Source organism: Engraulis encrasicolus, chromosome 18, assembly GCF_034702125.1.
Source record: "Engraulis encrasicolus isolate BLACKSEA-1 chromosome 18, IST_EnEncr_1.0, whole genome shotgun sequence".
In the NCBI taxonomy this organism is placed as follows: Eukaryota; Metazoa; Chordata; class Actinopteri; order Clupeiformes; family Engraulidae; genus Engraulis; species Engraulis encrasicolus.
Window position 1 is genome coordinate 22115374 of NC_085874.1, and position 25670 is coordinate 22141043.

At 41.8% G+C, this 25670-nt stretch overlaps 1 protein-coding gene across 3 annotated transcripts; it reads left to right on the plus strand.

Moving 5' to 3' along the window:
• The first annotated feature begins 128 nt into the window (after window positions 1–128).
• papola (poly(A) polymerase alpha) lies at window positions 129–23975 on the plus strand. 3 transcript variants are annotated; one of them, XM_063223277.1, is made up of 22 exons: window positions 129–253; window positions 4580–4750; window positions 5684–5750; window positions 6067–6148; window positions 6706–6815; window positions 7748–7801; window positions 8058–8169; window positions 8290–8379; window positions 9850–9988; window positions 10142–10214; window positions 11212–11332; window positions 12340–12424; window positions 14700–14753; window positions 15048–15167; window positions 15447–15556; window positions 15974–16104; window positions 17434–17582; window positions 18766–18967; window positions 19193–19327; window positions 20397–20456; window positions 20970–21005; window positions 21804–23975. In XM_063223277.1, the coding sequence occupies exons 1-22, from the start codon at window positions 246–248 to the stop codon at window positions 21894–21896; spliced, it is 2202 nt and encodes a 733-aa protein (XP_063079347.1). In that variant the 5' UTR covers window positions 129–245; the 3' UTR covers window positions 21897–23975. The 3 variants fall into 3 exon arrangements, with proteins under 3 accessions (XP_063079347.1, XP_063079348.1, XP_063079349.1); XM_063223278.1 differs by having other exon boundaries at window positions 20400–20456; XM_063223279.1 differs by lacking the exon at window positions 14700–14753.
• The last annotated feature ends 1695 nt before the right edge of the window (window positions 23976–25670 follow it).

Below are 25670 nucleotides of genomic sequence, written 5' to 3' on the forward strand. Positions count from 1 at the left end.
GAATGTGTTAAATCTAAGCTGCGGATGATTCTAGACACCCCTCAAAAAACCTCAGTCAAAATCTGATGTGATGTGTTTTTACACCGGTAGATGGCTCTGCCGGTGGTTTGTGTCATCATCAGACAACGTCATTTCCTCTTCGGGTTTGCAGTAGAGCTGTTCGCCATGTTTGTGCAAACAATAGGAACAAATTTAAGATTTAGATTAAAGGAAATGTTTAGTAATACCTGGTAGAGGTCAACACAATGCCTTTGTAAGTACTTATTTCGTTGATTATTGTCAAGTGTTTCTAACATTTTAAACATTGCTGTTAGCATTAGCTGTATTACTGCCAATTCGAAGACCAAAAACTCAGTTTTGGATGTGAAATGATTGGTGGGCAAACAACTAATCTGGAGTTTATCCCCCTTATCGATAAACAGTGCAATCGTGTACATTTCGGGACACCAATACTTTTGTAGTTGTCATGTACTCTTGGTCAATATTGGTCCTGGGTTTGATTTGGACAGCAAGATGCGGATGGACTAACGGGGTTTCGCAGGCTAATAACTAGCTAGCTAGAACTGGATTAGTATTGCCGTTTCTTTGGTGAATGGTTATCTGGTGAATGTGTTTGGTTGGGTGAGTCGTTGTCATCGTAAAATATTAAGGGATGTTATCTGTCAATAATTAAATTCTCCAAAATGTCAAAGCCAGAGAACACGCCGTGAACGTGATCACCCTGAAACTTTGCATAAACTGCAAGTTAGCTCCACTGACCATTTCACAGGCCATATGCCAGCGCGTGAGTTGGTGACAGCAAGCCCAACCTAGAGCTCTGGATTTTACATGGAAGATTTATGAAATGCGAGATTAATCTCTAGTGTGTGCTTGTCAGCCTTGACTATGCTTAGAGTTTTAAAAGGAAATGAAAGACGTCGACGTCAGTGTTGGATGTGTACTGATTCTCTGGACTTGGAGCAGATGACAACCACTGCATGTTTGGTGGTCTCATGAGGTCCCTTGTATGTCAATTTGTGACAGCCACTGGTGGGTCAGTGGTGACAGCTGAACACTGTTCCGTGTTGATTGGAGGAAAGAAAGATGTGTGAAGAGTGACAAGGCAGTTTGGGACCAGGTGGTCAAGCAATATGAGTTAAAATCATTGAGTGAAAATACATTTTCCCTGCCTCTGTAGTCAACTAATTCCTTATTACCTTAACATTTATTTTAACTCAACCATTGACCATTTTAATGTTTTTTTTTTAACTTAAATGACCGTCAACAATGATTCCTAAATACTTGAACTCATCTACTACATTGAGCCTCAGCAAATATGTTAAGTAGTCTTTTTACGTGAAGAGCAATACATTCAAACTTTTTTTTGATGTAGCCCATTCAGTGGACAAGAGTAAATCCAGTCCACTATCTTTCGCAATGCTGCATTGAGTTTGTATGCTGAACGCAATGGAGTGAATGCATTGATCACAAATGACCACGTACGTACAAAGTAGGTACTGGACTGGAGGAGTGGAGTAGAAGTGAAAGTAGCCTATTAAATAAAATTAAAAAAAACAACTGACCTGGGTTGAAGTCCTCTTCTAATGTCATACTCAAATAGAAATACTAAAGCATTCAAAATGTCTTGTACAAGGAACTTATTGCAAGTAGGCGTGCTACATAAAATACTTCTCAAGTACCAAAAGTACAAGTAAAGGTGATTAAGAAATTGCTACTACTTGGTTACTGAAGAAGGTACAAGCAGAAGTATTTAAACATTACTGCAAGACAAGTGCAAGTACAAAAGTCCCAGTTGTGTAGGTTAAGCCTAATGGTAATTTTTCTTCTTGGAGCAGGCGTCACTCTTAATTATTTCAGTCTCTGAGGGTGCTGGCCCAAATTTCAAATTCAATGTTTCAAGAAGGAGGCCGCACCTTGCATAGTAGTGTTTTTTTATTGCACAGACGCGTTTCGGCGTGTGCCTTCTTCAGTGGTAAACATAATAAAAGAATAAGGCCAGTTGCATCACAGGGCTCTCACATAAACAGGTTAACTACTGTGTCCATGTCACCATCCACAAGACCATTTACACATTTCCAAACCGCAAGCCCTGGATGAACAGTCAAGTCCAGAACCTGCTGGCAATTAGAGACGATGCGTTTCACTCTGGTGATCAATCAAATTACACCATAGCCAGGGCCAACTTGAAGAGGGGCATCAAGGAAGCTAAACACTCCTATAAAGTAAAAATAGAACAGCACTTTGTGAACTCTGATCCCAGACGTATGTGGCAGGGCATTACATCCTACACCAACTACAAGAGCACAAACCCCGGTCTGCCCAGCTCTCACAATTCAACTCTCCCGGATGACCTCAACAACTTTTTTGCACGGTTCGATGAGTGACCCATCCCTCACTCCCCCACTGAACTGATAGACAATGCCCCACATGTAGGCCTGGTGTTAACCGAGCACGAGGTTCGACGAGCCCTCAGCAGCATTAACCCTCACAAAGCACCAGGACCAGACAGGGTCCCTGGGAAGGTCCTAAAGCACTGTGCAGGCCAACTAAGTGCAGTCTTTACCCGCATATTTAACATCTCCCTAGAACAAGCTGCAGTCCCCATTTGTCTGAAAACCAGTACCATCGTTCCTGTTCCCAAGCAGGCGGCCATCAAGTCTCTCAATGACTACCGCCCTGTAGCGCTCACACCTATTGTGATGAAATGCTTTGAAAGACTGGTGCTAGCACACCTCAAGTCCATCACTCCACCATCCCTCGACCCGCATCAATTTGCCTACAGGGCGAATAGATCTACAGAGGATGGCATTTCATTGGCCATTCACACTGCCCTCTCACACCTGGAGAAACCAAACAGCTATGTGCGAATGCTGTTCATTGACTACAGCTCCGCTTTTAACACCATTCCCCCTATCAAGCTGGCCACTAAGCTGTACAACCTCGGCTTCAATCCCCATGTCTGCAGATGGATACTGGACTTCCTCAGTGACAGACCTCAGTCTGTACGCATGGGAAAACATCTTTCAAGACCCATCACCTTAAATACAGGCGCGCCGCAGGGATGTGTGTTTGAGCCCTTTTTTGTACTCCCTCTTCACTCATGACTGTGATCCCTAAGCACAGCACAAACACCATCATTAAATTTGCTGACGACACAAACAGTGATTGGCCTGATCTCTGACAACAACGAGACGGCCTACAGAGAGGAGGTGGAGCAGCTGGCACGCTGGAGCCAAGACAACCACCTGGCCCTGAACTCCAAGAAAACGAAGGAGGTGATCCTGGACTTCAGGCGGTGTGGCCAGGGCAACCACTACCACCACCAACCCATCAACATCGGAGGGGAGCCAGTGGAGGTTGTACAGAGCTTCAGATTCCTGGGTGTGCACATCAGCGAGGACTTGTCATGGAGCGCCAACACCTCTGCAATGGCTTAAAAAGGGATCCCAAAGGCTATATTTCCTTCGCACTCTAAAGAAGGCCCAGCTACCACGAGATCTGCTCACTAACTTCTACAGGTGTACAATTGAATCAGTAATTACATACAGCATTACATCCTGTACACCAGCTGCACACACACGACAACAAGAAGATGTTACAGCGCATCATTAAAGCAGCAGAGAGAATAATTGGATGCCAACTACCCACACTTGAGGAGATCCACCATACACGCTGCACAAACGGAGCATTAAACATCCTTAAAGACTACACACACCCTGGTCACAGGCTCTTCACCATGCTACCATCTGGCAGGCGATTTAGGACTCTGCGTGCCCGCACTACAAGAATGAAGGACAGCTTTTACCTACTGCCATTAGACTCTTGAACTCAATTCGTCACCTGCCCCCCCTCAATACTTCAGGACTATCGATACTGTGAGATGCACATGGATTTTTATGGATTTTATTTATTTATTGTTAATATATTTTTTATTTTGTGGGCATTTGTGGGTTGCTACTAAACATAATCTCGCTATATTTATATAGTGACAATAAAGTCTACTCTACTCTACTCTACTCTACTCTACTCTACTCTACCTTCTCAGGCTTAACTTTTGATGCTTTCGATTGGGGGTTTATGACGCTTGAGACCGTTGTATCTGGCCCCTGAATATAAATTTGTTATGAAGTTTACCATGAACTATGACATATGTTTTAAGAAATCTTATAAATTACACTTGCAATACAATACATTTTCTGGGCACCTAGTGAAGGTGGGATCTGTTGTAAAGGTGGCCACCTTCAATATCCTGAAGTGCAGGCAGGGAAAAGCCTGGTTTGTGTTCATAGTACAGCCCTTGGGGGACTTTATAAAATTTAAAGTGGCCCCTCAAATGAAAACGGTTCCCCACCTCTGCTGTAAGTGATGTCAGGGTTTCCCCCTGCACTTAATTGCCAAGGCGGTCACCTTGACAAGAAACCCCTACCACCTTTCCTTGACTAGGTCCCCTGAAAAGATAAAGATTTCATGTTGGGAATGTCATTTCTGAAGTTGCTTAACCAAAAAAATAGTTAATGCCCCACCACCTTGACTAACAAAAAATCTGCTGGGAAACACTGGATGTTGATATCCCCTCCAGGCCCATCACCATCCAGTCGCAAGGAGTGCAGCAGGCGACTAAGCACTATGGGATCACATCCCCTATCAGCATGGCCCTGCCCAAGGAGGCTGACCTGGTCCTCACACAGAAACTCTCACAGGCACTCTCTCCCTTCGGGGTGTTCGAGGAGGAACTGGAACTTCAGCGCAGGTCTGTTTCTGTGTGTTTGTGTGCGTGCGTCGTGCATCATGTGCTTGTCTGCACCTGCACATGTTTGTGTGTGTGTGTGTGAGAGAGAGAGAGAGGGAGAGAGAAACACGCACTGTGTGTGTGTGTGTTTGTTTGTATTTTCAGTTTGGTGTTGTTGACTGTAAAGCATATTCTAAATTATGAATGTACTGTATGTGTGCTAATGGCTATCAATAGGTATCAACATGTGGGTCAATGACGTGGGTTTTTTTTGGAGTCAGAAGTCAGGTGGTACAACCACAGCTAATGCCCATGAATTAATTATTAACTAATGTAGTGTCATTAATGTGCTTCTTAGATAAGCCACTGAAAACAAAGAAAATTAGAGGTGCACCGAAAATTCGGCCGCAGAAAATATTCGGCCGAAAACACAAAAAGAAGACACTTTCGGTTTTCGTCCGAAAGCCAATTGAGTGGCCGAATCGGAGGCCGAATAGAAAATGATTTGAAAATGGGCATTAATTAAACTAATTTCAGTTCTACTCTAATATTTGAAGACTTCAAATACAGATTTATTTTCTTTCAAAAACATGTCAAAACATTTATTGTAATCCGTAGATTTCAGCAATATTTAAAAATAGTGAAAAACCTAACTTTTGATCACTTTTGACCGAATTGTAATATTCGGTTTCGGTATTCGGCCAAGTGATTAATTATTATTCGGTTTCGGCCACAAATTTTAATTTCGGTGCACCTCTAAAGAAAATCATTTAATCCGCACAATAGTGGCATGATTGGCTGTGGTTGCACCACCCTGGCGCATGCTACTACTAAAACGTCATTGACCCACATGAATGCATGTGTGTGATATCATGCCCATGCTGCACTGGAAGAAATGATCATTGTACAGTCTTAATGCAGAGCCGAGTGTGACTCAAAATTGTATTTCAACAGAATCCTAGTCTTGGGGAAGCTGAACGGTCTGGTGAAAGAATGGATTCGAGAAATAAGCGAATCAAAGGTTGTTCACTCTCCTCCTCCCCACCTCCATCTCCTCATAAACCACACACACCCACGCAAACCCTGACGCACACATGCACGCACGCATGCACACACACACACGTGCACGGACACACACACACACACACACACACACACACACACACACACACACACACACACACACACACACACACACACACACACACACACACGTGTTCAGTAACACAACTTTTGGTAGTTATTTTTACAGTTACGTAATGTTCCAATGTATTGCATTTCTATTCCATTACCACTTAACCAATTGGTGTCTCTTGATTCTCCCTCATCATGAATAGAATCTACCCTCTTCATTGATTGACACGGTCGGGGGTAAAATCTTCACTTTCGGCTCTTACAGATTGGGAGTTCACACCAAAGGTATGGAGACATTGTTTTTAATGAGCTAAATTTCCTGTTCACACACGTGTAAATATTGATATTTTTCATGTCATTTTGGCGTTGCAATACTATGTGTTATAATACAACTTACTGGTCTCATTTGGCGTGTCCTATTCATTTACGCAACAGGTCAAATATGTGAGGTCAGCTTCCTGATTTCCCTACAAGTCGGACATGACCCCCAAACATTCAGATTGTGTCAGCACAGTTAACTGTTTGCTGTTATGTTTTCATAGCGTTGATTTGATGAGCACTTTTCGATGTGCGAGATGATTTTAGCTAAATTAATTCCGTTTTTTCTCACGGCCAACCAATGTCGTTACCAGTTAGCTCCTTAGTAGATTGCCGGTGGGAAATTACATTGCAACCAAGTAAGTTGCTAACTTATTTAGCAACGATGCTGTCGAGAAACGCACCCCCTGGACAAAAGCTTTTGGTTGTAACGTTTGCCAATCACATTGAGCTGCAGCAGCTGTGTATGAACTGTGCGTTAGTAGTACACTAAAGGTGCCTTTGCTTTGCCTTGCTTTCTGCAGGGGCTGATATTGACGCTCTGTGTGTGGCACCGCGGCACGTGGAGAGGACGGACTTCTTCTCCTCGTTCATTGAGAAGCTGAAGGAGCAGGAGGAAGTTAAGGACTTGAGGGTGAGACATCACATCACATCACACCATTCGCCATGGGAATCAATGGGAAATAAGTGGCCTGGCAAGGCAGACTAAACATGAAAGCTTTAGACTACATTCACACACTTTACTTGCTTCACCTTCTCGCCACTTGCGTATGGAGCATTCTCTAAATGTTCCAGCGAGTGAGAATGTGTACTACAATCATCTCCAGACTCAGGCCTTCACTCTCTAAGACAGTTACGGAGACGCTCACTCACTCCTTCATCTCCTCCCGTCTGGACTATTGCAATGCCATCCTGCTTGGTCTACCCAACAAGGCCCTAGACAGACTGCAATATGTCCAGAAATCTGCTGCCAGAATCATAACAGGCACTACACCCTGGCGGCACATCACCCCCATACTCAAGCAGCTTCACTGGCTCCCCATCAAGTCACGCACTACCTACAAAGTCCTCCTCCTAACCTTCAAGTCCCTCCATGGTCTGGCACCCCACTACCTCACAGACCTCCTTCACCCCTATGACCCCTCAAGATCCTTGCGGTCCTCTTCCAAGGGCCAGCTGATCGTCCCTCGTACCAGGCTCAAGGCCACCAGTGACAGAGCCTTCCATGTTGCTGCTCCCATTCTTTGGAACAATCTGCCCAACCACATCCAGAATGCCCCTTCACTGGCCATGTTTAAGCAACACCTTAAGACACATCTCTTCCTGGAGGCTTATGGCTGCTAGTTCCACAAGCACTTTCACTTGCATACATTTACACACACGCTCACACACTGACGCGCACACACACTCACACTTCCCAACACAACACTCTGTGAAGCGTCCTTGGGTGTTTTGAAAGGCGCTATGTAAAACGAAAGTATTATTATTATTATTATTATTATTACTATTCAGTGTGTCCCCATCTGGGCGGTTTTGTTCACCATTTGCTTCATCTCCTTTCCCCAGGCCGTGGAAGAGGCTTTTGTCCCCGTCATAAAGCTCGCCTTCGACGGCATAGAGGTAGGTCTCCTTTTTATATCACCAGGGGTTCTCATGGCTACCACATGGCTATGACATTTGTTCTTCTGTTTCAACCATTACGTTCTTACCTCATGTTGCGGCTATATGTAAACATGCACTGAATTGAGAGAGGTCACACATGCCTACTTTACATTGTACTTGTGCATAGTGACAACAAAAGATCTTATTATATTATGTACTGTTCTATTGTCTTGCATTCTATTGCATTCTTTTCTATTCTAATCTATTCCCACAGATTGACATCCTGTTTGCTAGGCTAGCACTGCAAACCATTCCAGAGAATCTGGACCTACGAGATGACAGCTTGTTGAAGAACTTGGATATTCGTTGCATCAGAAGCCTTAATGGTAAGACAATTCCCTCGTGTGTTGTTTGTTATTGGTTTGAAAATATACCCACAACAATGTCTGTTGTGCTCTGATCAATAAAATTAATGTAATGGCTTGAATGTGCTTATATTTTTTTAGGTTGTAGGGTGACTGATGAAATTCTTCACCTGGTCCCCAACATTGACAACTTCAGGCTCACGCTCAGAGCCATCAAACTATGGGCAAAACGTAAGCTATTTTACTCTCAAATCCCCCACATCCCAACCTAAACACACTTGCATACAATAATCTATGTATGAAAAGATTTTGAGAACTGTGTTGTTGACCCTAAAAAAATATTCCACATAACAATATGATATTTTTTTCAGCTCTGGGTTTATGGTAGTAGTTATATGAAATCCTTAGTGTGTCTCTGTGTGTGGCCATGGTACAAAATGGATCAAGGGACAAAAGAGAAATGTATGCTGTTGCAGTTTGGCCTTGGTTGCCTTGGTGTTTCTGTTGTCCCAGTGGAATTGTTTGGCTTGCCTGTGCTGCCTAGTTACCAGAGACGCCAGAGGTTGTTTTGTGTTTTTTGGTGTTGTTTTGTTTTTTCCACACAAAGGTGGATGGCTGGCGACTGCACTGGTTAAACATTTCACCCGCCCTCTTGATGTATCAGTTTTTGGAAAACCAACTCTTATGGGTTTAAGTGTGCAGACATTTTTCTTTCGATTTTTCACAGTTTTGTTCATGTCTCGCACCTTTTACAAACTGTACTTGTGAGTGTGATGTAATCCATTTAAATACGAAATTAACTCCAAACATGGCATGGTCTTGTCCTCTTTTAAAAAAAATAAATGACTTTGTAGATGGTTAGTTCAAAGTTGTAGCATTGAACTGTTTAGAAGAGAGGTCCAGTTACTATGCCATAATTTGCGTCTTTGGAGACTTATTCTGGACTTTTTTGTAACACCCTGCCCCTTAGAATAAAGCCTTTTTCATAATTGTAAGCACATATGCATATCATATGTGGGGCAGCTGTGGTGTACTAGTAAGGGAGTTTAGAGCTGTAGAGTGTGCTGCAGAGCAGGGCTTGACATTAACTTTTTCGCTTGCCGGTCAATGTGGCTAGTGGTTTTCCTGAGTCACAAGCCATCTAGCTATTCTACTAGCCACAAATGTTTAGATTTTTAAAATAAATTTTTTATCATGATACTGTATATCTAACCTCAGAAGATGAGGTGCTTAAAGCAAGAAGATGAGTGCATGGGTTTCTGTATGGAAATAAAACAAACAAATAGAAACTGAGTAAATTAGCTTTTTCTTGAACTTAAATACAAACAATTGATACACAAGGGGCAAAGTGCAGAATGATATGTCATACCATAGAATAAACTACCTGCCAAATTGGCTAGTGACACTGAAATTGTTACCAGCCACAGCCAAGTTTTACCAGCATTTGGCCGGTTGGCAGGTGCCAGTGTCAAGCCCTGCTGCAGAGCAAGGCGCCCATCCCCACACTGCTCCAGGGACTGTAACCAATACCCTGTATTTCTATGCCACTTCGGATAAAAGCATCATCTACGTGTAATGTAATGTGATGTCTTGCCCTACGTCTTGCTAGGTCACAACATATACTCCAACATCCTGTACTGTAATGTAATTTAATTTAATGTGATGTTATGTAATGTAATGTCTTGCCCTACCTCTTGCTAGGTCACAACATCTACTCCAACATCTTGGGCTTCCTGGGCGGAGTGTCCTGGGCCATGCTAGTGGCTCGCACCTGTCAGCTCTACCCAAACGCTGTGGCCGCCACCCTGGTGCACAAGTTCTTCCTGGTCTTCTCAAAATGGTACGCCACACATTGCAACCTCTTTTTTATTTAAGTATGATAAAGGAAATTCACATAATAGATGGTGATCAACATGAATTTCTCTCTCTCTCTCTCTCTCTCTCTCTCTCTCTCTCTCTCTCTCTCTCACTCTCACTCTGTTATAATTTAAAGGGAGTGGCCAAACCCTGTTCTCCTGAAACAGCCAGAGGACTGCAACCTCAATTTACCGGTCTGGGATCCCAGGGTAAAGTTGTATTGGTATTATCCAAAGACTTCAATCAAAACGTTTCAATTTACTGCTTCCAACACTTTCATATTCTGCTTTGGCATCCTTAAATTAGGTTATTTGAAATTGCCGTTAAACTCACTGGTGTACAGGTGATTAATTAATTCACTTAATCTATCTACAGTCGTCTGGATGAGTGAAGTGGCTTGAAAAAAAATAATGAGTGGCAGGATTTTTACTTTCTGAAGGCTGCCTCACATTGTAGTTGTTTTTGGTGTGATACTGAATGGAGAGCAATTTTACTTTCTGAAGTTTGCCTCTGATAGTTGTTGTCTTTTGAGATGTTAACTGCAGGGTATTGTTATCAGGGCTGTAGTACTCGAGTCCGTTTTTTTATGGACTTGGACTTGTCTTGGACTCGCCATCAATTGGACTCGGACTTGTCTTGGACTCGGACACTGGTCTTGCCAAATTAAGCTTTTGGACTCGACCGGGTCTGTCTTTATTTTGTTCAGAGCATTGGCTATCATAAATTCTAGAGTGGAGCTTGAAATCCAACAACATAAATGTTTGTCTTCACATCCATGGCATATTACCTTCAAACATTCTCATAATTGACATTCATCCTTTTCACTGTTTAACACTGACCGACATGTGACTCGGACTTAACTTGGACTCGAATCTTGTTGGACTCGGTCTTGTCTCGGACTCGAAACTCTTTTGACTCGGACTCGTCTCGGACTTGACTATTCTGGTCTTGGACTTGTCTTGGACTCTACAAAGGTGGACTTGACTACAGCCCTGATTGTTATTTGAAGTATGTCTCTGATTGTAGTTGTTTTTGGTGTGATAGAGAGTGGAGAGGATTTTAACGTTCTGAAGTCTGCCTGTAATTCCTTTTCTATTGGCAGTGATGCTGATTGGAGAGCAATGTTATACTTCCTGTAGTCTGCCTGTAATGGCGTTCTATTGGGTGAGTTGCTGAGTGTGTGTGTTCTGTGGTTTGCGTTGCCAGGTGACTCCAAGTGACCGTTACCACCTGATGCCCATCATCACCCCGGCCTACCCACAGCAGAACTCCACCTACAACGTGTCCGGCTCCACGCGAGCCGTCATGGTGGACGAGTTCAAACAGGGTCTGTTACACTACTCTGTGTGTGTGAGATTATTGTGAATGTCTTATCTATATGTTTACTTAAGTTGCACATTGGAAACTGGTCAAATGCAATCTCAAACTTCTGTGCTAACCTTGTTACATAGATTTTTGACAATAAAATACACTTGACTCAGCTTTGTGGCATAGTCTACCGTACCACCTACCACCCTCATTTCCATGCCACAGAGCCCCAGATTTACCATGCTTTGTTATAACCATTTAGAAACCAAATAATTTATTGCACTTTAAAATAAGACCGAGAAATGATGGCAAAATACTGTGCCAGTTGGCGTGATGCCAACAGTGGGAGCGTGTGCGTGAGGATTTAAAAAAAAGCCACATCCCTTATTTCACACGCATGTAATTTATTGATTTGAAGTGTACAGATTGTTTTCTTTATAATCACGAGTTTCCATTAAGTCCTGCAACTTCACAACAAGATGAGTGGTGACTCTTGACTACGAAACCTAATCAGAACCATTTGGGTACCGAATTGGAATTGGGAAGACCTAATATTCAAATCAGAGTTCCTCCTCATCTTTTGTGGCAGTTATGCTCCACCTTAATATTAAATGAAAATTCATATAGAAAAGATTTTGGCAGTTTAAGTCTTCAAATATTCCTCCACTGCATGGTTCCCATGGACATAGAAGCCCTGGAAAATTATTGTCCAGTTTATAAAACAATACTCAATGTGAGAAAAGGATAGTATATAAAAACAGCTTGCCAGCTTCACATCAAGAAACTTGTTTATAAGTATGTGGATTGAATTTCAGTGGAGTCATCAATCAAATCACGATGAAATTAAATATTTAAATTTATCAACTTTGTTGGTTGCCCATTGGAAATCACCCTCCTACAGCTGATTAAGTTACAACAATGCTGTCGATAAACGCCCCCCCCCTTCTGCAGTTGTGCAAAAAGATGTTTGCTGCTAGCCATCTGGCACAGGATTTAGCATCTACGTGTCTTGTATGTTCTCCACAGGCTTGGCCATCACCGACGAAATCATGCTGAATAAAGCAGAATGGTCCAAACTATTTGAAGCACCAAACTTCTTTCAGAAATACAAGTATGTATTGAGCAGCTTTCCCTGTTGGCCACACATGGTGAGATTACATTATTTCAATAAAGATTTATTTCTCAACCCACATCACACACATTTCGCCACACTACTACCCTACATGCACTCCATATGTAATCCATTGATAATTGAGTTTGAAAGAAATAAAAGTACACCTATGCAATCGATGCTGATCTTTATTCTGGTTGAGGTGATATTTCTATATATGCTAAGTATTATGGTAATGGTTAAGTATTGTTGTTATAAAATAATATTTTGAGTCATTAGTACTGATAAGTACATACAGTGCCCACCATAATAGTACATTTCAAGAGTTGTAGTAATTGAAGGTAGGTATGACACATGTAAGACTTCAACTGCCCCACACTGGTTATTTCTATTGTGCATTATGAAACTGTATGCAATTCCTAATAAAATGTTTTAGTTCACAATTTGTACTATGTATTTCTTGTTAGTCTGCTTGTGTAGAGCCTTTTATTTTGTTTTTCGGTCCTCCTTCTCCCCTTCCTCTTCAATTCCCTCAGTGGAGTATATTGTCTAGTGGCTAAATGTAAGACCACATATTATCTCAGTAAGGACATAGCAGGGTTATGTATAGTATTAATCAGTGGGAGGATCACTACATTTTATTGTCCACTACCACTTTGAAAAGGAAGTATATTCTATTTGAGAAGACAATGCAAAAGATTGCAAAATATCAGTTGGCGCGATGCCAACTGTGGGAGCGCGTGAGAGTGGAATTAAAATGTTCACATTTAAACAGGACAACTGCAGTACTGTAGACGTTACTCACCTGAGCAGATCATACAACCAAAATGTAACCCGCCTCTTGTGAAACAAGAACCAAATTCACCAGATGATGAATTGGCCTTCAGTTCTATCAGCATTTGGCTTATTGCTATCATTAGACAATGATTTTAGGCAAAGCTCACGTGGATAAACCTGGTCAGGTAGACAGACAGGATAAAATGCGGCTTTCAAGTGCTAAATGCTTTGACTTCAGTGTCTGCAAATGATGATTCAGTCCCCGGTTGGCCTAGTAGATATTGATAGTGCAACTAGATTTCTTTCTGGATTTCATTATCTTCCCCCATTTTCCTTTCTCTGCCAGAGGTGTTGCATAGTTGCTTCGTATTACATCAGAACATGATACCAACCTCCGGCTTAATTGGCTGTTACTTACTTAGCACTTAAATGAACGGCTAGGAAGTCATAGCTTTTGTTTTATTTATTCTTTTATTATTATTATTATTATTATTATTATTGCCCATGCCACATATCAATCCAGTCCTCTCAGTGGTGCTGTGATGGGGGGGGTGGAGGGTCAAGTTATGCGTCTTAAGTACCGAGTGGCATGCCAGTGTTGTGTCCCAGCCTCAGCCATTGAAGAGGACATGAGATGCAGTGCTATGTAAGCCCTGAGGGGGGCGCCATGGTTCCACAGGCCTGCCCCTTGAGCTCTGCTTTTTGCCCCAGAGGTGTGCAAACACTCGGAAGTTGCTGTGTGGAGAACCATACAAACTAACAGTAACCCTTGCCAGACGTCTTTTGTTAAATGAAAAAAAATTTTTTTTGGGTCATGTAGAGCTTTGTTTTTGTTTTTTTTGTCAACGATTCCCTTCCCTCTCCCCAAAATGCAACATGAATAAATCACTAATATATTCTGAGTCTCAAGCTTTTTTCTGCCATATCTCCCTTTCTCATCATAATTTTAGAAGATATTTCCAGACTCATCAGAAAAGGCTTTAATGCTCAGTGAATAGCCTTGAATGAATATTACTTTTGGCAGTTTGTAAGAGAGTAATACTGTGTGTAGCAGTTCAAAATAGATGATGGGTCATAAAAGGCTTTGAGAATACCAGTTTTATGCACATATCCGTGCTGCTGGGTATTATATTATTGATGTGAGTTAAGAAAGACCTGAAAGTATAATTGTTTTGCCTTTTTCCGGCAATCAATTCTTGAATATTTCCCAGATCTTAGATCTAGTTATTGTATACATTTTAGTATACTGACCGTTTCCTGTTTTACAACATAGAACAACCTGTTGTGAGTGGACAAGGCCTTGTGTGAAGCAAAGAGCTATTCCCCCGCCCGTGCCCCAAACTACCTTGGAGAAGTCTCTCTGCCTGGCTGTGTTGAGGAGCTGTGCTGTGTGTGTACACATGGCTTGGCCCAGGGGTCTCAGGTCTGGCTTGCTCAGGCTCTGCCATGCCAGTGTTGAGGATGTAATAGCAATGTTCTGTTTGTTTTATGTTCCAAGGCATTATATTGTGTTGCTAGCAAGCGCTCCGACAGAGAAGCAGCACCTGGAATGGTGAGTACTGTTGCCCCTGCCCCTCCACCCACCACCCCCCTCTCCCCGCCCCCCAACCCTCAACATTACTCCCTCTCAGAGGGGCTGGAGATAGAGCTGTCTTTCTACCGTGCCTTTGATAGAACCGCTCATCTCCTTTTCACATAGCTTTTACTGGTTAAGCTTGTTTTATATGGAATGCTGTGTTCTTTGTGTTCTAACTTTGGTTCTCTTTTTGCTGTGGTTCTGGTTTCTGGTGCCATGCGCTGTAACCCCTTGACGGTGGGTTCTCCGCTCTCTGGTTCCTTTGGTTAGGGTGGGCCTGGTGGAGTCCAAGATCAGAATCCTAGTGGGTAACCTGGAGAAAAACGAGTTCATCACGCTCGCACATGTCAACGCACACTCATTCCCTGGACCTAAGGAAGGCACTGACAAGTGAGTGAATGGCTCTAAACTCGTCTGTTGTGTGGTTTTGTTGTTTGTTTATTGAATTGAATTACTATAAGTAGTAGTAGTAGTAGTAGAATTTGTGCGTTTTGGTGAGTGCTTGCTTTAGTTTTGTGGTACGTATAAGTTAAGTTCGAATTAAATGGTACCACATGATCATGCAGCTTGTGTGACCATATTTCTGAGGTACATACTTGGTAATTGTAGTCCATATATATTTTCTTAAAACAATTGAAGGATGTGCGTTGGCTTTGGTGTTTTTTGCAGAGAGGAGTTCAGCACAATGTGGGTTATTGGGATCGTCTTCAAGAAGATGGAAGGATCAGATAACCTCAATGTGGACCTAACTGTGGACATTCAGTCCTTCACAGATACTGGTAAGGTCTTTTACACCCCCCCTTCTCTTATATGCTCTATCCTGTACTAATAGTATATAACAATGTAATGTAATATTTTTGTTTATTCTATTTTTATTCATTATTTATTTATTTTATTATTATTATTATTCCATGTAAGCCATTTTTTTTACAAAATGTGTTAATAAAATAAACAGTTGTATTTCGTTCTAATCTACTCTGTCATTCTATTCTATTCTTTTCTTCTCTGTTCTGTACTGTACTCTGTTCTGTTTTGCGATATTCTGTTGTGTGTGTGTGTGTGTGTGTGTGTGTGTGTGTGTGTGTGTGTGTGTGTGTGTGTGTGTGTGTGTGTGTGTGTGTGTGTGTGTGTGTGTGTGTGTGTGTGTGTGTGTGTGTGTGTGTGTGTGTGTGTGTGTGTGTGTGCATGCTCTACAGTGTACCGTCAGGCGATCAGCAGCAAGATGTTTGAGACGGAGATGAAGATCACAGCCAAGCACGTGAAGAGGAGACAGCTGCAGCAGCTCCTGCCAAACATCCCCAGCAGTAGCAGGCCCAGCAAGCGGAAGGTAATGCAACACATACACACACACACACACGCATAAACACACACACACACACACACACACACACACACACACACACACACACACATAATATAAGATGAGACAGCAGGCCCAGCAAGAGGAATGTAATACAACACATACACACACACACGCATAAACACACACACACACACACACACACACACACACACTCACACATAATATAAGATGAGACAGCAGGCCCAGCAAGAGGAATGTAATACAACACATATTCTCAAGACATACTGTAACATAAGCTAAGACAACATCCCTAGAAGACTCAGCAAGAGGACGATAAGATGGTATAGCACTTACTTTTTACTATTAAACAGGGATGGGCAACTGCAGGTCCGGGGGCCATATGCGGCCCGTCGCCTCACTCAGTACGGCCCGTAGATACAACATAATGAAAAAAAAAGACCAGATTTCTCAGTTTAAAAAAAAACACAACTAAATCAGTCCATTGTAAATATATCGTCCACCTCAAACTCTGCAAATTACAGTCAGATCCGTAGTCATTACATGTGGCCCTTCGATGGTGGCGATAAAAAAATGTGGCCCTCCTTATCATGAAAGTTGCCCATCCCTGCTGTAAAATATACAGTAACACAACACAATATAACATAGCAGGCCCAGCAAGAGGATGGTAAGATAACACACCACACATAACAGTACTGTAACACAGAACGACATAACATAACATAATACTCAGACAACATAAATAACAGTACTGTAACACAGAACAACATAACATAACGTAATACTCAGACGACATATAAGATAAGAAGTCAGCATTCCCTGCAGGCCCAGCAAGAGGAATGTAAGATGGCATAACTAACACATACGCAATACATAACACATTGCTGTAACGTAAACAATAACACAACATTACATAGCATAATATGCACCACACAACATGATAAGAAGACAATATCCAGAGTGCAAAGAATCAATCAATCAAAGAAAAAATATCCAGAGTACAACATGATAAGAAGACAATATCCAGGGTACAAAGAATCAATCAATCAAAGAAAAAATATCCAGAGTAGGCCCAGCATGAGTAGACAACACAACTAATATGCAGGGAAAACATTTTTGCATCACATAATGTTTCTGTATCACAGCCTTTGCACTACATGCTGTTTTCTATGCCTTTTTAAAATGGTAGTTATTTTTCTGTATTTCTGTATTTTGGGCATTTACATTGCACCACTTAATGTGTTGGTGTTATATATTTTGGGAAGTTTCTATCTTTGAACCAAAATATGGGTGTCTGAACATTTCCGATTCCTTCTTTTGAATTTGTCTGCGCAGCTGTCAACAGAGGGTCCGAGACTGATGACTGACAGCAGCCTGGACCTATCACTAGACAGTGACAACAGCCTGTCGGTACCCTCCCCTCCCTCCGTGCCTGTAGCAGCCAATAGGACCAGCTCTGGGGGTGTTTCATCTGGGCCCGCTGGGTGAGCTGAACTGACTTAAGTCTCTTCATCATACCTAGTCAGAAAAAACAGGAAGTTTGAATGATTCAGGGTGTTCACCATTTGTCCTTTATGATTGTCAGTGTAGGGACTCTCAAACTTGTTGCTATTCTAGTTAAGAATACTGCTTAAAATGTATTTAAAGTATGCAATTATTATCAGTATTTAATATTAATATTACCTTTCAATTATGATGAGGAATGTTGTTTTTGTTACGGTTATAGCTGCTGTTATTATGAATACTAAGAATAGGGAGGATAATTCGCATTCTGCAAAAAAGAGACACAGTTGGCATTTCTCAATGTGAAGTGTGCTAGCCTTATTAGTGTGACTGACGCCCATTTTTCAAGGATTCCACGTCATCACGGCTCACCAAGTACTGTACTTTTCCAAAGTGAAGAATGCTTCAAAATCTACCAAGTGCCACGCACTTGATTGGTAGCATTTCCAAGGCTACACTTGCTGCACCCTTGCCGTGACAAAATACACAGTATCTTTCACGTCTCCACGCTTGCGCTAGGCTTTTTCAATTACAGGTGTGGCCCATGCAATTTTAAGCCCAATATGTGTGGTATGTTGTCGATTCCAAGATGTGAATAGCTTAAAATAACTCAACACAACTTGGTCATTGTTTGTGCCCATTATGTTTGTGTTGCGTTTCACAGCTTTTGGCGAAAAATTTTGCACTGTTACGAATTAATATCAACATTCTCGTAGTTTTGTCATAATTTTCAAGTATCACTACTACAGAAACACTGCTAGCCAAACTGTTTGCAGTTTAAAAATAGTTGAAAAGGGAACTGCTGTGATGTTCACTTCCACGCTTCCAAGCATGTTCCATTCCTAATCGTTTGAGATGCTTGTGAGGCTTTGAGCCTTGTCTTGCGAGTGTACGACTTCAAGGCTGAAGCGCTACCAAGGAAGCATACTTCACTTTGAGATTCGCCTAGTGTCTACAGCCTAGTGTTTTTTTTTATCAGAGCAAGAGCAGAGCAGACGCTTTTTTCAATGCTTTTGCAGCACTACATTGTTATTATGAATGCTTAAAAAACAAAAACACTTTCAATATTGTTAGTATACTTACTATTGTAATTACCGTAATTAATGACATCGTCTTGTTAATAATGAGCTATCATAATTTTCTTTTGGCCCGGCCTTGTCACAGTTCCAGCCCCAGCCCGCCTCCTCCTATGGGCCCCCCTGCAGCCAAGAAGCCCTGCTCCTCCCCTCCCACCCCCCAGCCTGAGGAGAAGGAGAAGAGAGCCAAGAAGCCCGGCTCCCCACCACCACCTCCCCATCCGCAGGACAAGGAGAAAGAGAAAGAGAAGGAGACGAGAGCCAGCACGGAGGAGGCCACGTCTCCACAGGTGACGGCCTCCTCTTCGTCCTTGCTCGCTTAAAGAAACAATGTTTGTTTTTAATAGCGATTTGATAATTCCTAATTAAATAGATCCATCGGGTTTACTTTGATCTTTCCTTTAATGAAACTCTCTTATGAAACTCTTATGAAAAAGACAACATTTGTGAATGGGTAGCTTAAATTATGGAAGTAAACTACTTTTGAAAAAATTCTACCTTTCCCTTGGGTCCAGGTTGCTGAGGTGACACGCACCCCCTCCAGTAGCAGCACTCCTCCTCCCTCCCCAGCGACGGCCCTAAAGCGTCCCGGCTCACCCCTGCTCGAGGACTCCCACAAGAAACTCAAGCCTGACGAGGAGGATAAGCCGGTAGGATGTCACTGACCATTTCATTACATTAATTACAAATTACTAATACATTACTAATACATTTATGGGCATGTGGTTGTACCACCTCACGTCACCTGTTCTTGATCGTATTGGTAGCAGACGTCAGGTGGTACAACCACAGCTGATGCCCATAAATCTAGTTTTGGTAATTAATGTACGAGCAATGAATATGCTTTTTTATAAAATCCAGTGAATACAAAAAACTTGAATCCATACAATAGCAGCATCAGCTGTCTTTGTGTACCACCCTACCAGTGCAAAATCATCATATTTTATTTTATTAAAGGGTCCCCATTAGCTTATGCCATAGCAGTTCGCTAGTCTTCCTGGGGTCCTACAAGGACAGGGCGTCTAAGAAAATCAGGGCGTCTAAGAAAATACCATAAATACTTTACATTTTTGTTAAGAGGTATTTATTAAAATTCACGTCATTTTCAAAGTGTGATGGAATTTACAGGCATCACGGCATCATCATGTTTTGTCATAAATTACTCTTAAACTGATGACTAAAGGCTGTGCTTCGAGACCCAAAACAGTAAGTGAAAGTGAATGCAGCCATTTCAACTGAATGCACAACAATGTCAAAGAGAATAGTGTGTGAGCAGAATGGATGTCAGTTTGAGAATAGGTGGTGATAAAACAATACAATAATGTCAAGTTCTAGGGCTGTAACGATACACTCAACTCACGATTCGGTTTAACCTGTATCAAGATTTTTGATCTACGGTTCGATACACCCCATGTTTTTTTTTAATGTACTGTATCATTTTGATGATATTTTAAAGGTGGAAAAAGAGGCTAGGACTAGGAAGCACATCATATCATGTGGTTGTTTTCTGGACTGAAGGGTAACAGAACTTTGAAAGGGAGTATCACAATACTGCCTTCTTGCAGTATTGTGCTATATTGTGACTCTGCGTATCACAAAATCTTAGGTTGATACAATATTGTTACAGCCCTTGTGAATTCTATTCCCAACAGGTTTTATGTGTTTTCTGCCATTTTAATGATACCATTGCCGTGTTTTGTTTTGTTTTGTATTGTTTAGCAGGTGCTTGAGGAGGATATGGCTTCACAGGGTGAAGAAGCTATGGAGACGGAGGTTAAAGTGAGTACTGCTGAAACACAAAGTTCTCAAACCATGTCAACCCCTTGGCATGCTTGAATGTTCATGATTGCGAAGAGCTTCTATTGATAAGTTTCCCGTTTCTAAATATTCGCAATGTGAGGAGAGTCAAGTTGCTAAGCAGCCAACCACATGAGCACATTCTTTGAGCGACGGCAGTTTCCGACAATCAGATGTTGAAGAGGGACCACTGGCTGTGCACAGGATTATTTACAAACCCATGTAGACTTCAGCGTTAGTTTCCTTATTGGTTGTAGCCCGTTTCCCATCCGATTTTGAAGCGAATTAACTAGTTAAATAATCTTTCTAGGGGTGTTGGATGTGTTTTTTGCTAATACACTTCCACCGCCTGGTGAAATAAGTTAATGCTGTAGCAATTAGTGTTGTAGCAAGAGGAGTGCTTTTCCATCACGTGTTTATTCAACTTTTTACTGTGCTTTGTTTTAAATCAATGTGTATTTTTAATGGAAAAAGCCCCTGTGTTTAATCCTTCAGGAGCTGGAGCCAGAGAAAAAGGTGCTACCTAACCAGGTATGTCGGCCTTGTATTAGTCTTCTGCTTACATCTTCGCTTCTACTCACCTCTCTGCATTCTTACAGTTAGACTTTATATTGTTGGATGTTTTTTTAAAGCTTTGAATTTGTTTCTCAAATGTACAAACAGCGATCACATAATGAAATGCAATAACATTTGACATACTGTATCAATGACAATCCACAGCCACCTACTAATGATCTTGGCTTTTTTCATACTCAATGTGATGATCGATTTTTTACAAGTCGCGATCAGCCGTCGGACAATTTAGGGATGTGAAGAATTTCAAATTTTATTCAAATAGAATGCAGAATACATTTGAAGAGTTCAGATGCAAAACCCCTAACTCCATTTCTGAAGACCTCCACTTCTATATTTTTAGAGAACCCCGTTGTTGGTTTGGTTTACATTCATGTACTTGATAATACATATAAATAGTTATATTACATAAATAAAATAAAAACATATGACATTTTTATAGCTTTGTATTAAATAAAAATGAATTGAGATTTTTTTTCTGAGAAGGCACTTAGGGGGTTTTGCACTTAGGGGGTTTTGCATCTGAACTCTTAATTTCAATTTATTGAAATTATTTAAAGCGCTAGACATGCACCAGGGAACGTACAGCAATATTCTGTTGCACACATTTGACCAGCTGATTTTGTTTTTTGTTACCAGTAATGATGCTTACTTTCTTTCTCTCTCTCTCTCTCTCTCTCTCTCTCTCTCTCTCTCTCTCTCTCTCTCTCTTCTCTTCTCTTCTCTTCTCTTCTCTTCTCTTCTCTTCTCGATCAGGTTTCCACCACTGACCTGTCCGATGTGCCTCTGCCCCCCACCAACCCCATCCCTGTGCTGAAGAACTCCATCAAGCTGCGCCTCAGCAGATAAGGAGCCCAGCTGAGTAGCAGGAGAGGAGGAGGAGGAGGGTAGAGGCTGCCCCCCACCCCCCTTCTCTTGCCACCTCACCCTCTACACTCGACTCAATCCATGACTGGAGTCAAGACTAAAGGGCGCTAATGGGGGAATGGGTAGAAGAGGCCTGTCTGGTACACACACACACACACACACACACACACACACACACACACACACACACACACACACACACACACACACACACACAGGACATATAACACATACACACACAGGACATATAACACATACAGTAACAACCCCACCCCACCCTATCCGTGTTTGAAGGACCATGTGCACACCTCTACACCCCACCCCCCCTACTCCTCCATCGGGCCTCCTCGCCGCCTGCGAGTCGTACAGCCGAGAGTCGAGGAAAGTAACGATTGCAGACACCTCACTGCCATGTGCACCTCTGACCACAAGGGGTCAGGGCTGCTCTTCTGAAGAAAAGACCACAGTTTTTCCCCCAGCCGGACGGCAGCACTCGTCTTTCTCTACGCAGCCCGCAAGAACAGTCAGACACACACCAATACTCACTCTGTTCGTGCCCTAATGTGCAATTATGTGCATATGGAAAGTGCAGGTGTGTGCAACAAATTGGGCGGGCTGTGTGTTTATGCGAGGGTGCTAGTGTGTGTGTGTGTGCGTGTGAGTGCGTTCAATTGTTGTTTGCTTGCTTCTGTGTACCATAAGAGAACATGTAAGCAAATACAGTACAGAGGCCTATTTTTTCCCTGTTGTATATTTGTCTGATGATGACGGTGTCGCACCACGCAGATGTTGCTGTGTAAGAAGGAGGGAAACTTCGCCAAAAAAAGGTGACAAACAAAAAAGCAAGATGGAAAGTGGAAGTGCTCAGGTCTCAGGCGAATTATTCCTTTGTGGCGCGTGTCTTCAGTTCTGTGAAACAGGAACGTGTGTGTGTGTGTGTCTGTGTTTGTGTGTCAGTCACACACTCAGGTGGGACAGAACTGTGTCTCTGGCAGGTAGTCACTGCGCCTGCCAGGTTGGACTGAAACAGGTGCCATTCGAGCAACGCATTGTTCCAATTGACCAATCTCTCTGTCCATCCTTTGCCGAGTGAGTGGACAGAGTCCACATATTCCAGCTTCCTCCTTGTTTCTTTTTTTCTGCTTTGTTGCGACATGCTCCAGCACGAGTGGAGATGGTTGGAGGGACTATTGGTTTTGTTTTTCAGTTTTCAGATTAGCCGCTGTTGGCCGCTTTAAGTAGAAGAAAGTAGATTTTTGCTTTTGTGTGGTGATCTCTCTCTTTCTTTCTCTCTCTCTCTCTCTCTCTCTCTCTCTCTCTCTCTCTCTCTCTCTCTCTCTCTCTCTCTCTCTCTCTCTCTCTCTCTCTCTCTCTCTCTCCCACATCCCTATGCCCCCCCTCTCTATCTTTCTCTTGTGTGTCTGTGTGTGAATGTGTGGCTTGTACAGAACCATTATAATGCACAAAGTAAAGAAAATAAATCATAAGCTGTTTGAGTTAAGCATAAAGAGCTGAGCGCGTGCTTGGAAAGTTTCTTTCTATCGTGGTATATCAGTGGCTGCAGTTTAAGTAAAGGTAATGGCTTATCATTATATATGTTTAGTGCTGTTGACCAATTGATCTTTTTAGTTCTCTTCTTTTTCTTTCATTTTTTTTAATTTGAGTGCTCCGAAAGATGGAATAAGCTTGCAATTACGTTAATTGAGAGAGAGAAATTAAGATCAGTTAAGGGCTTGTGTTTGTAAATCTCTTTAAAAAAAAAGTTGAATTTCACAACAATTGAACTATTATTTTTCTTCCTACTCTTTGGTTGCCTAAACGGGTGTTGGTTTTGTCTTAAACGTGTTTGTAATGACACTGACGTTGCAAGAAAAGGTAAGGTAAGGATGCCACTGGTGGAGCCAAATCGGAGATCCTTCACCATCGAAAGGGGAAGGGTCTGTATGTTCACCACTGCTCTCCCACACGTGTCTAGGCTAACTACTTTTCTTAGCTGTCTTTGTAAAAGTATGAATAATACAGTCATTTTTTTCCCACAAATAAAGGTGTACATTGCATAAAGATTTGTCGTGGGACTCATTTTGTGAAGTATGTTTATAGAGTTTGCTGTAAGAAAATCAGATTTAAATAGTTTGATGAATTTCTGTATGTAGAAAATGAATAAATATGTAGAAAAATTATTATAGGCCTACAGGTTTTTCCCCAAAAATGTAATTGATAATGAAGTAGGTGTCAATTAAAATCAATGTCATTTTCAAAGTGTGAGAGAATTTACAGACATCGAAACACTGTTTTGCCACCACCTATTCTCAAACTGATTTAGGTCTTTATTGTGAGACCCGTCACTGAGAGGGAATGCAGCCACACAAATTTGAATAGAATTGTATGATGATGATAGTCGAATGTCAGCACTGAGCAGTGCCTGAACCAGAACGGGTGTTATTTTGAAAAAAAAACATGGTGACAAAACAGTGGAATGGTGTCTCTAATTTCTACTTGAATATTAATTTACACCACCTCTGCAATTGTGTTAACGTTTTGGGGTTTTTTTTTTCACCCTGTGTAACTGGGACTAGGGTACAATATTGCAATTTTGTATTGTTAGGACAATATGTAGACCTATAGTTTTTAGCTCTATTTAAAAAAAAAAGATTGCAGTAGGGTTAGGGTTTTTGTTCATAGCTTTATTCAACTGAAGTAGTCTTGTTTTCATCTGCATAACACAATCGGGACAATTTTCCAAGACACTACCCAAATGTATTTTGTTGCTAAGGAACCGTTTTCACTGTGACTCGATAGGTGGTCCCCTTATGAATATCATTATTTGCCCTGTGTCTCTCTCACAGGGCACAATGCAACCCTGCCCTCTCTCTCTCTCTCTCTCTCTCTCTCTCTCTCTCTCTCTCTCTCTCTCTCTCTCTCTCTCTGCGAATATTTATCTGTTTTCACCTCTTTGCCGCAGACATACGGTATGCCTCCTTTCCGCCTGTGTACCGTGACTCCTTGCCAGTGTCTGTGCTGCCGAAGCCACCTCCACCCGTTTCAGCCTTGTTTATTTTGTTTTAGTCCCCCACAGACATACTGTACATACCTACTTCCCTAGTAACACACTGTAGCTGATTGGCCCCATGTCTCGAGTCAAGTAAAAGCAAGCGAACAACTAAGAAAAGGACAGAAAGAAAGAATAAGCAGCTCTGGTTTGGTCAGGTCTGTTGTTGATGGTGTGTTATTGCAATGGAAGAAATATCTGTAGCTACCTCTTACCTACAACAACAGTTCTCTACTTGGTCCTGCCCTTTTTGTCCTTCTCTTCATTCCACCTTGTAGAGAATGCTTGTCAAGGTCAGGCAGGACAATGGGTCATAGATGTCACTCCACTCCAGCAAAGTGGCCTTTTCTGTCTACTGTACAATCGCACAAACCCACATTTACCCTGTTTTTCACACATCAATTCATCAAGCTCAATTCAACACATCAAGTGTACTTTATTGTCAAAAAATATATGTAACACAGGGTTAGCACATTCTTTAGTCGTTCCACAAACTCCACAAGAACAAGTGAAGAGTTCAGATGCAAAACCCCCTAACTCCATTTCTGAAGACCTGCACTTCTATATTTTTAGAGAACCCAGTTGTTTGTTTGGTTTACATTCATGTACTTGATAATACATATAAATAGTTATATTACATAAATAAAATTTAAAAATGTGCAATTTTGATAGCTTTGTATTAAATAAAAATGAATTAAGATTATTTT